General features: G+C 39.3%; 1 protein-coding gene across 9 annotated transcripts in view; it reads right to left on the bottom strand.

The window, feature by feature from the left end:
• Positions 1-6,888: 6,888 nt before the first annotated feature.
• Positions 6,889-12,360, bottom strand: part of LOC107673268 (leucine-rich repeat and immunoglobulin-like domain-containing nogo receptor-interacting protein 1) — a 93,053-nt gene continuing 87,581 nt past the window's right edge. For 7 of the 9 annotated variants that reach the window (XM_016466785.1, XM_016466786.1, XM_016466787.1 and 4 more), the window contains one exon: positions 6,892-9,398. In XM_016466785.1, coding sequence (XP_016322271.1) covers positions 7,539-9,386 — 1,848 coding nt within the window. In that variant the 5' untranslated portion in view covers positions 9,387-9,398 and the 3' untranslated portion in view covers positions 6,892-7,538. Of the gene's footprint in view, positions 9,399-12,360 lie in introns of all 9 variants that reach the window. The other 2 variants (XM_016466783.1, XM_016466792.1) reach the window with 2 other exon arrangements.

The following is a 12,360-nucleotide window of genomic DNA, read 5'->3' as shown; positions in this document are numbered from 1 at the left end:
CACAATATTAACTTCTTATTATTGAATTGTTATAAATAAATATCACATTTGCAACTGGTCAGTGTTCAAAAAATGCTGGGAAATCACTTCATGCCCTACAAGAGTGATTACTGATAAACTGTGTGAAAAAAAGAAAGTCACATTTTAGAGAAGAAAGAAATCACCCACTGACTTTCAAAGCTGCTACATAGTAACGACTTTCTACTTCGAGGACCTTGATAGAAATGTAGTGGAGTGAAAAGTACAATATTTGTCTTTCAAATGTAGTGAAGTTAAAGTCATAAGTTCCCAGGAAAAATTATACTCAAGTAAAGTACCGATACTCAAAAAGTGTACTTAAGTACAATACTTAAGTAAATGTACTTAGTTACTGTCCGCCTCTGATTATTTGTGTGTCATGTGGAAATGTTGTCTATGTAGAAAAGCTGCATGATAGTTTGGATGCTTTCTAGAAGTCAGCTGTCTATGTAGCTAGTAGGCAGTAAGGCAGCTCACTATGAGAACACAGCTAGTTTTAATAAAAGATTGTGGAGCACTTGAGGAATCCTTCTAAGGGAAAAATTGTCCAAAAAAGTCTCTTAACGCTCTTCCCACACGACTGGAACAGAAGCTAATGAATATTGATTACACAAAATTATGGGATAAGAGATGGATTTCCCGTAGGTGTATGCGCTCCGAGCATCAGCCGTGCATCTGTTGTGAAACGCTGTTTAAAAACCCAGCGTAAACTCCATCTCTCTCACCGTCAGCCGCTGGCCTGCAGCGCGCAAAAGATGTGAAGCGACCAGCACATATTGCCAAACAATAAACAGCACGAAACTAATGCGATTTCAAATGCCACATTTGTCCCTTACAGTTGAACTGATCCATGAAAATGCTTTTTGTCACGGCACAAAGACAATTTGACAGTATTGATAGAGCGCTTTATGAGAATAATCATAATCTGGTTCCTGTTTTTGAAAGCCAATCCATGAGGCATTTTGCACTACTTGGATGACAGCAGATAACAAGTGTGAGATTTTATAATACAATCTCCTGCAGTAATCAGTAACCATAAACAGAGTGCATGTAAAAAGAAATAAAAGTATCACTAAAGGAAAAGTTTGCCCAAAAATGAAACACTATTATCGCTTTAAATGTGGTGGTGAGTCAAAAACATGTCCAGGTGAGCAGGATTCCTCAGAGAGCAGGTGTCCGCTCTGAATCTGATCATTTCAGAGGGCAAACACTTCGGAAACCAAACTGTGACCTTTCATTTAAAACAAAGACACGGCTTTGACCAACAGGAATCAGCCAGCAAAAAGAAAGCAGGTGAAGCCTCTTACCTCTCGGCAGGGTTTGTCAAACGGCGTGATGTTCAGTGTTTTGTGAGAACGGCAGGTGTTCATCATCTGCACAGGTGTTGTGGCTTCCTTCTCTGACAGCAGCAGCTCTCAGCGTTAAATACTGACATCTGGACTGTGAGCTCAGCTGATCTGGCTTCTGATGTTATTTGTGAACACCACCGGTTTTTACACTTTTTAAATATGTTAACAGTTTCTCTTCAGTCAAGTCCGCTTTGGAATAATTGTCATTAGCAAAGAATGTAGCAAGCTAAACTAACAGCCGCTTCACAGAACAGTAAACAGCAGATAGAAAATAATAGCTAAATAATGCTTAAGATAGATAATATAAATTAAATGTAATACATTTTTTTCTGGCAAAAATGTATTTAAAATGTAATATTAAGCCAAATATGCCAAAATATAGTGCAAAATGTACTTCAAGGGCAAGAAAATATATTTTGGGAAAATGCGTCATTTTCAATAAAAAAAATTTACATTGAAAATAGATTGATAGATATATCTTAAAATAGATTTTCGCTATATATCATATTTTCGCTATATATATATATATACATAACTACATTGATGTATATCAAAACAAGTTAGGTACTTAAGTTATAATTTCTTGTATGTACTTAATATATATGTAATATATATGTATATATATATGTATGTATATATATATATATATATATGAACTGGATTAAAAATGCTAAATAATTTGGATGATAATGCCAATTTATAATGCACATTATGAGGTCATGTGACAATTTAACATATGACCATTTAAAGTGTTTGTTGCATTTTCACATACTAATTTGGCAAATTGTAGGCTGTATACAGTATATACAACCCATATGCAATAATGATGCTTATATATTTTGTACTCATATTTTTGACTTATGAAAAATTTATTTTATGTACACACATCTCTCTCTCGCTAAACACCGAATTATTGCTGTATTTTACAGTAAGTGAAGCTTTGATTCTGAGTTTTCTTTGTGTGTGTGTATATGTATATGTATATATATATATATATACACATACATACATACATACATACACATATATGTATGTGTATATTTGGCCAAACCAAATATATTTTGCTAAACGACATTTTAATAGATTAGATACTATGTAAAGATTTAAATAGATATATAATGTAAATCACCTTAATTAAATTTCTTTAAAGCAAACTCTCTTTTGTAATTAAATGAAATTGCCTTCTTTAATACAGCCGTTAAAATGGCTGCCTTGATGTTAGCTTTTCAGTTCTCAGGAGGGTTTCTTTCTCTTCCTGCGTGTTAATCTCCGATTACTTCATACAAAGAGACATTCATTAGCAGGACAGACCAAAGGAAAATGAAGCCTTTTTAGAGTTCAACTAGAGAATGGAAACAGAACAGTAAAAAAGTGCAGTGCGAATTCATCTCATGTCTCATAGCGATCCGACAGACCTATCAGAATCACCGCAAACGCTTAAGCACTTTCAGTGGAATGAGAACAGAAGTATAGTTATCAAGAAAAATGTACCTCAATTCAATGGAGTTATTACACTCTTTAAAACATGTCTCAAAAGTACTTAAGCAAATGAATTAGCTTGTGTTACTATTCCCAAAAACGTCTAGAATGTTCTCAAAGTTCTTCAAACCGCTTCCAGGATGGTTGTAGTTTGATAGTTGTAGGTTTAGTTGGCTTTAAAGGTAATAAATGTGTAATTTTATAAAGTTAAACACCTACGCTGGTTTAAAATGCACACTGCAGATTTAATTGCACCTCTGTCCCGCTCTCCTCCATCAGATCTGGCCTCGTTACACCCGTTCATTCATCATCTAGTCACACATTAACATAATATTAACATAATATTAACATAATTAACATGCGTGTGTCACTGACCAGAGGGCTGTTAAACATTGTTCACACATCTCCTCTAGCATGTTTGACATTTTAAAGTGCTGAGCGTGTAGCTTACAGCGCAGGTAGAGCTACACACGGTCAGTAATTATGCAACATGCTAGCCTCGGGTACAGGAACTTTGGAGATAATTAATATATTAAAACTGCACTCACATCCTCTCCACTACACCCAAATGATTAGAAAAGAGAATTAAAAGATGAAATTCAGTGTGATTCCCCTTCAAGTACATTCATGAGGACAAAAACGGCAGCTAATGTTAGCAACAGCATGCTAACATGCTACTTGCACTATTTCTGCAGGATGAACTATGGGTAATCCACTGTATATTAAATTTTAGTATGCACTGAATGCACAGATGACTTTCTATATTTGATAAAACATGAAGTATACAATAGAGCATGGAGTACTGTATCCCACAATGCAATGCAACTAACTTTTAGAATGTTAGAAGTAATATGAACTACAAATTTCTTTTGTTGACAGCTTAACGTTAAAGCATTTTAATGAACATTGGATTAAAAACAAATAATTTGGATGACAACGCCAATTTATAATGCACATTATTAGGTCATGTGACAAACTATAGCATGTGAGCATTTTAAGTGTTTCTGTTGCATGTTCACATACTAATTGCTCAAGGTAAAAGTAAATTCAGTCTAAAAGTAATCTAAAAAGTAGTCAGAATACATTACCTGAAATAAGTAATCTAGATTGTTACTTCATAATGTAATCTGTAATCAGTAATTTTTACTGTAACTATCTTTACCGTAACTTTTTTACTTAAACTTTACTGTATTTTACAGTAAGTGAAGCTTTGATTCGGAGTCGTCTTTGTATTGACAAGTGGTGGGTGTTTAAATTCCTGCTGTTTCTGTCTGTGATATAAAAAATCTGTGAGAATAAGCAGGTGAGAATGTGTTACAGACAGAACATCTGTATGTGTTTCTAATTTAGCCGAGACTTCTGAAGCAAACCCAACCTGCAGGAAATATCGTTCCTGTCAAGAGGCCATCTTTAAATCCTGTTCATATGCGTATGACGATAAAATAAAAGCTTTTATGATTTTAAAAGTGCTTTATTCCGGTGTCTTTTGACGGGAAATGAGCACTCTTCAAATGGATAATTACACCTTAATCTTCGGTTCTACAGTGAAATCGTGAAACACGCCTGCCAGAGGAAATCAGAAATGAAAACAACATTGAGAGAGCGAATCTGAGATGTCTCTGTTTGTATGCGTCAGTCAGCATCCAATAAACCCAAAACAGTTATTTTCTATTCATTAGATAAATTAGTCGGAGTGCCTCATTCTGGGAGTTTCCGGATGATTCTGCATCTCTAAAGAAAACCATAATTTTCTCTGCCTGTCTCTTTTTTTCCTCTTTCGATAAGTGATTACGGAATTATTTCCAGTACTACGAGGAGGTGAATTTATTTTTATGCTCTAAAAGCTCTATAAAGTTCTCTAGAAAAGTTCTACAGAATGCATAATATAATTTCAGTGGCACCTGGTTTCCTGTGTGTTCCCTGATAAGATCCTGCAGGCATCTATCTGGTCATCAGCTCCAGTTAGGATCAGACAATGACCACTCTTAAAACCATGATAAGTATTAGGCTCTTTTCTCCTTGAAGCTTCTAATTATAATAAATCTCCTTATTTTGAGTCATTTTCTTAAGCCCCCTTCACATATACTGTGATTTTTATCATGGAGGTCATGAGGTTTCTGTACTGTTGGTTGCTAAAAGGCGCTGGGTGAGCGTCAATGGAAGCTTCACAACTATTGAAAATCTGATCGAAAATGAGATGCACTTGTGATAAAAATAAGATGTTCTATTTTGATAAGAAGCACCCAATGGCTTCCAGTCATTTTGTCATTGCAAATCACTGTATGTGTGAACCCTATTATTCAGAGAAAATGAAAAATGTTCTTGTTCAGCTCTTACATAGAACTTTACAACTTTCAGAAGGTCCTGCATTACCATAATGACTCCGACAGGGACACAGGAAAACCATTACGATAAAATGACACTGTTTTCTTACCTGCTGGTTAATATTATTTCACATTAACTGCGCAAACGCCAAAGTTTCCCCTGCAGAGCAAAATAAACAAGGCACAATTTTGATAAAAAATCTCCATAGATTGTTTAATACAACATACCATATTTTCAACAATTCAACATCAATAAAATTGTTAATTAAAAAAAAAAGAAAACAAAATGCATATTACCTTTATTGCACAGAACAATTTAAACATTTTTCATACTAGATTTTTTCACCTTTTTAGGTTTCCGTTTTTTTCTTTAGTATAAAAGAATATAATGGACCACATTAATGCACATTATCGTCCTGGGTTGAATGTCGGAGAGGGCAGAGGTCATATAAAGATTTTTTCGACGTAATAGGATGAAAACAGCAGGTAGACCACAGAGGCAGAGGATCAGAGAAAGATTCAGGTGTGTGTGTGTGTGTGTGTGCATGTGTCAGATTAACGCTAAAGTGGATCAGTAAGGGTTAAACCATCTGTCCAGCTTCTCCATCTGCAACCCCAGTCAGCAGTACAAACCACTTAGCGAGGCGAAACCCATCTACACCCGAGCAAAATCCAGTGCATAAACACAGCTCAGCGTCCTTCCACAGAAATCACCTGCCCTGCTTGGCCCAGATTACACACACACTTAAAACACAGCTGGACTGTGGAGAGAATTCATTTAACCGTTGCATTTCAGCACAAAAACCTGCTTCATACTCACTAACCAGTCCATTTTAACCGGTCTCTATCTAGCACTGCACAACTGTGCTCTCTTTTCAGCATAAAACATGCCTACTTTCAGTTTACACCCACTTTTTTTATTCACAAACACTGTGCTATTACCTCCTGTGGAAATAGAAGTGAAACAACATTATCCTAGAGCGCTCATTCTTAGTAAATTCCCCTCTTGCATGTAGACATCTGTCATCGTAACAAACCAGCACCGTTTGAGTCCTTAGATGTGCTGGGTAGCATTTAAAATGTTTCTTTGGGTACCAACGCTTCATATAATGTAAAGAAAAATGTATCTGAGACCATAAGACAGGTCTAAGACTAAGACCATTAGATAGGCGCAAGACCGTAAGACAGGTGTAAGACCCATGAGACAGATTTGAGAGCATGAAACAGGTGTGAGACCCAACGGCAGCCGCAGGTGAAGGTGATTGAGTGCTGTCGAGCATATTAACACTCTCACCTTTTGATGAAATGATTGATTCTGTTAGGAACAGCTTTCGCACATACACACTCTGAGATGGAGCTATACATTCTCGGTGTAGCTTCTCAGGTGAATAAAACTTGGAATGGGTTTGTTATATAAAAATGTGACGCTGCAGTGCTGTTAAATGGGTCTAAACCTGACCAGGCACTACAGAAATGCTCACTGCAGGTTACAGTGATCATTTCTACATAAAGCAAAACACACAACAAAAGTCACATAATTACCGCTGCTTTCACTTGCCAAGCCATTAATCCAACAATAAACAACCTGTATTTGTTTATCCAGATGCTTGAGTCATAAAATTCCCTCGGCTTATCCAACAAATGCATTAAAATGCGGATCCGAAAGCAAAATGAGAACCAAACAGCAGAGAAATACAGATACAAAGAAAGAAATGTGCAGTGAAAGTTGCACTATACACATATTTCTCTATGGTGGGAATAGAAATGCAATCTATTATATTCAACTTTCTGTTGTTAGACACAATGTAGAAGACGAATTTGGGCAGCTGTTAGGTTTGTTAAATGTGCTTTTCACCCCTGATTTATCTACTGTTATTCTGTCTGTTAAAATTATTCATGTAAGTAGAAAACAAGAAAACAATGGGTTAAACAAACAAACAAACAAACAAAAAAGATGCGGGCAGCAGGACAGCAGGGAGAAGGATGCTCTGCCTTTGCCTTCTGGAGGTCGACACAAAACATTTTGGAGGTTCGGTTTTTCCTTTTTTTCCATGTTTTTTTGCCCATAAAAATCCACAGGAACTGAAGTGTTTTAAAACAAAATCCTCTCTCAAAGATATTGGTCCCCATAGGCTGAGTTTAAGCGGCCATCACAGAGGAGTGCGCAAGAGGACATTTTCCCCCTCCCATGTTCAATATTGAACAAAAGCACCGACCCCTGTGCCGCACATCCATCTTTAGAAAGGGGGAAAAACACCCCTCCTCTATGGGGAGCTCGTCAGAGCCAGAGGTTGTTCAGGCAGGGAATCTCTTGTTTTTGTCTTTACGAGTCTGTTTTTGAAAGGGTCTTTTGAGCTCCTTGGCTGGATTATATCATTTTCATGTTAAATTTCCGAGGGGCATCAGCGCCGCTGCTGCTCATCCCAGCGTCCGATTTGCGCGGGACGTACTCTATCTCAATGTTGTGTTTGCTGTTGCCTTTGCCTCTGCTCCAAAGAAAGAGCAGAACAAGGCAGAACAGAACCACACCCAAAAAGGAGATGAAGCCCATGGTGGTGGCGATGATTAGCGTCTTTATATCAAATGGGAACGGGACTGTTGCTCTTGTTCCATTGGCTCCGTTGTCGTTGGGTTGGTTGGAGATAAACGCCAAGGTTTTGTTGGGTTGGTTGGGCCAGTCTGGCGAGTAACTGTGGATGTGTAGGTGGGCCAAAGTGGTGTCGTTTCCACCGGCGTTGCTAGCAATGCACACATATGTCCCATTGTCCTGAATCTGAGCGTAGCGCACCTCCAAGGTGCCATCCGGGAAAACAGTGAGCCGTCCTATCGTTTTCGTGGTGATGAACTGTTTTTGTGGGGAAAGCCACATGATGACGGGTGTCGGGTCTCCATCTGCTTGGCAGACAAAGTGGACGGTGGTGCCTTCGTCAACGAACTTCTGCTGGGGTTTCCGGTCTCGAATCCTAGACTTGCGACACGTGAAGTAATTGGTTTGCAGCACGTCAGGGAAGTCCTTGAACTCTTTTCCCTGAACGAACTCGGGTGAGGAGCAAGTTGGCTGCTGGCGGTTGAAGTTGAGCCTCCAGCGGCGTCGGAAAACCCAAAGCAGACGGCAATCACAAGCCAGCGGGTTGTCATACAATGCGAGGGTCTCCAGGTTCCCCACCGAATGGAACACAGACTCCTCTAGGGTGCTAAGGGAGTTGCTGGACACATTGAGGACTTTCAGGTAGTTCAGTCCTCTAAAGGAATAGGGTTCAATCATCGTCAGTCGACCGCCCACCAGGTGGAACTCTTGCAGTCTAAGCAGGTCATGAAGCCGGTTGCCTTCGATCATCTGGATGGGATTGTAGGACATGTTAAGGAAACGAAGATAAACCAGGTGCCGCAAGGCCAAATACGGAATTGATGTCAGGTTTGCGTTAGTGATCGTTAGGGAGGTAAGATTCAATCCGTGCAAGCAGTTGGTGGTCATAGTATCCAGGTAGGGCCAGTTGGCGATCTCCAGCACTTTGAGACGGTAGAGCCGCTTGAAGCTGTAGTCTCTGATGCTGTTGATGTTGAGGTTTCGCAAGCGCAGCGTGACCAAGCTGTGCAGGTGCGTGAAGGCCTCTGTCGGGACAGAGGTCAGGTTGCACTTTTCGAGCGTGAGCTGCTCCAGGCTGCTGAGGCCGTGAAACGCCCTGTGGGATATGAAGACAAGGTCATTATCCCCAACCTCCAGAGAGCGCAAGTTGTAGAGGTCCTGGAACATGTAGTCCAGCAGAATTACGATCTTATTTTCACTGATGTCCAGCTTTGTTAGGTTACTGAGGCCCGTAAACACTCCCAGCTGGATGAGCTTCAGCTTGTTGCTGCGCAGTCCCAGAGTCTGCAGGCCAAAGAGGTTGTTAAAGGCCCCTGGCTCAATGGTCGAGATGGTGTTTTCACTGAGCTCCAGCTCTTCCAGCTGCGGGAAGGCGGAGAACTCATCTGGGTTGATGGTTTTGATTCGATTCTTGCTGAGGTCCAGGAGTCGTGTTTCAGATGGGATTCCCTCTGGAACAGACATCAGCTTCTTGCGGTGGCACAAGACAGAACGCTCCTGAGCATTGCACTCGCAGCGTGATGGGCAGCCCGTGGCAGAGCCAGACAGCACTGTGCCCAGCATTAAGATTAGAATGGGCTGCCAGCATGCCACCAGGAAGCTGTGCCCACTCACTTCCCCTGCTACCATCCTACCGGTTACCTGCACAGAGTGAGAAAAAGAGAAAAAGAGTGCTGAGTTATAAAATATGAAATTCAAGGCATCCAAATCAATAAACAATTATACCATACAGTATTGACTGAACTTCTAGTGGGTTATTTTCTTTGGCGAGCAGGATATGGCTCTAAAACATGAGTGAATTGTGTATTCATTGAATACTATTCATTGAAAGAGCGGAGAGGGTAAAAGAGCGTTTTACTAAGAGTTTGACTAATATAGCAGAAATCATTTTCCATTTCCAAAGTGTCAACTGCGTGTTTCATTACATTATAGGCTCATAAAACTACTGTACTAAAGATTGTTGGATTATTCAGAACTGTGAAAAGGAAGAGCCAATGGCGTGTATTTGCATAACCGTGCGAATCGGCACTTTTGGATTCTATCTCCTTTATTTTGAGCCCAGCTAGTTCAACTTCAAAAGATTTTAACACACAGTAGCACTCGTGCTAACTGAGCTCAGGGACTTGACTTGGAATCCATTGCAAAGGTTACATCACCATCATAAGATATTTATGAATCCTCTAAACCTCTGGTGCACCTAACACAGCTGAGCAGTGAGTTAGAGGGCTGTTTCTGTGTCCCAACCCGCCTTTTCACTCTCAAATCCTAAGAGTGTTCGCACTTCCATGTCTGGGGTCCATATGAAACGATGGCACGGAGGCATATGTGTGAATTTATCCACAATTTTCAAGGAGAAATCCACTTCACAGGAAGTCAGCAGGTGCAAGCATTAAATAGCTAGCATATGCCATCCGTGAGAGAGACCAAAAGACGAGGAATTGGTTTAAGACTGATCTGAAACACTCTCGCTCTCTGATGAATTACTAAAAGACATGCTGACCATTGAAATCTGTACACAGAGATTCTAATGCTTCCTGAATCAGCGAAAAAACACTATTTATGCATAACTGCCCTTATTGTGAGGTTTAGCTTCTTAGCTTTGGTTTGGTTGAGTCTTCCATGCACTTAGACCATGATAAAAGTCTTCAAAATAACAGCAGAAACACAACTACAAGATAAAACAGACTTGTTATACAATCTTCGGAAATTAATCTTTAAGTGGAAACTGTTCCAAAACCTAGTTAGCCACCTTGCCTACATAGACATCATCCGAATAGAACCTCATAAGGGACTTATTCTGAATGCTACACGGGCAGCAACTTCACATGTTAGCATGTTACTAAGCACTGCTGTTAGCATGTTGCTAAGCTAATGATGCCCTACTATCCACCTTATTCCTCAACGCAGAAGTAAGCCTATGGGCGATACTTCTGGTTAATTAGCCGCTTTACGGAAATAACGAGAAGAATAACAACGTGCAGTAAACGGTAAAACTGTTTGCACTACAAACCAGTGTGTTCATAATCAAGATAATACATAAAATAAAAGAGTAAGACACACCAATTTGCAAAATCAAACAGCAAAATTAGCTGTTTTGTTCAGCTAAAAAAAAAAGCTGGATGCGGATGACACTGGAAGCCAGTCCCATAAAAATTACAAATGGCTGTGCCCGCTCTTACAGGAAAAATAAGGTGGATAACAAACATAACAAACATAGAACACACAAAAATAGTGTAAAACAGCCAATTTTAGCTATTTCTTTGGTATCTCTTTACTGATCGATCATCTTTGGAGTTTTTCACAGAGTTTCTTGCAGTGCATTCTGGGATTCGGGGATGATACATATAGAATACAGCTAAAATGCATCTAAGAAAGATTTTTAATAATTCATAAAAGTTTTTGCATAGATAGCACATATACATTGCCTTAAAATGCTGTCTAGGTAGGCAGCTCACTTGGGTTTTGGAACAGAGCTTGCATATCTAAGGTTTTACTTGTTTTTTTTTTTTTGATTTGCTGTCACACTATTCTCTGCCAACCTGTCGTGTCTCTGATTATGGTTTCATAACCACCTACACAGCACTGGAATACTTCTATTGAGAATGTTCATTTCCTGTTCGTGTAACACAACATCACTGTCAAATGATCATAAAAAAGATGTACAACTTGCATTAGGAAGCCTGACGACATTGATGATTGCTTCTGCCCTGAAAGACTGGTAAATATTATGCATTGTGATGCTGATATCAGAGACCCCCCACAAGCAAATGACTTTTCAGTTCGAAGAACTTGTAGAGCTTTAGCTTTTGAGAGCCTTAAAATGGTTATTTAGGGAATCGCAAATCTTGAAACACAATGACCATTAAACAGAGTCATTGGTATGCAGAAGAACTCGACCCACCCACACAAACACAAAATACATTACATACATCTCTGAGATGAGCCTGTTACAAGAAGCTAAAGACAGAAAAGATCTTGTTAGCAAATTCCCAGTGCAAATTAAAAGTAAAATATTCTCTGATTAATTGGCATATATGCAATCTACTCTATTTCACAAAATAATTCACAACTATGTGAGTAAATATTTATATGGATAAGGAACTTACAGTATGTGGAACTTACAAATGTGTGCATAAATATCTGCATACATTCAGGTAGTCAACAAGCCTATTTCCAGTTCTAAAGGAATATGTATAGGAAGTGATTCACAAACATTTCAGGTGAGGCCAATTTGGATTTTTGTTTGTAATTTGTTGATTTGTAATGAATAAACTGCAGTGATCTAACTGTGAGCCCCAGTTGTTCATCAGGATCAATAATGAAGCCACTGAAGGGTTGAGTTTGGCTGGAAGCATTCAGCATGTGGCCCAGAGGCCCTGTGTTAAACTGTTAGCACTGTTGAGGGGAGGCTGGGTTCTGCAAAGCAAATTAAGCAGCCTACAGTGTGTGCTACCAAAACCTGAGAACATATGTAAATGTTCTTCATATGAATCTGACATGAAAGAACTATCACTGCTGTCTGGTCATCAGGAAATAAGCACACACACACACACACACACACACACACACACACACACACACACACACACACACACACACACAC

Source organism: Sinocyclocheilus anshuiensis, unplaced genomic scaffold, assembly GCF_001515605.1.
Source record: "Sinocyclocheilus anshuiensis isolate Anshui unplaced genomic scaffold, SAMN03320099.WGS_v1.1 scaffold68, whole genome shotgun sequence".
Taxonomy (NCBI): domain Eukaryota; kingdom Metazoa; phylum Chordata; class Actinopteri; order Cypriniformes; family Cyprinidae; genus Sinocyclocheilus; species Sinocyclocheilus anshuiensis.
The sequence above is the reverse complement of the archived record's forward strand: the minus strand, read 5'-3'. Positions and strand labels throughout refer to the sequence as shown.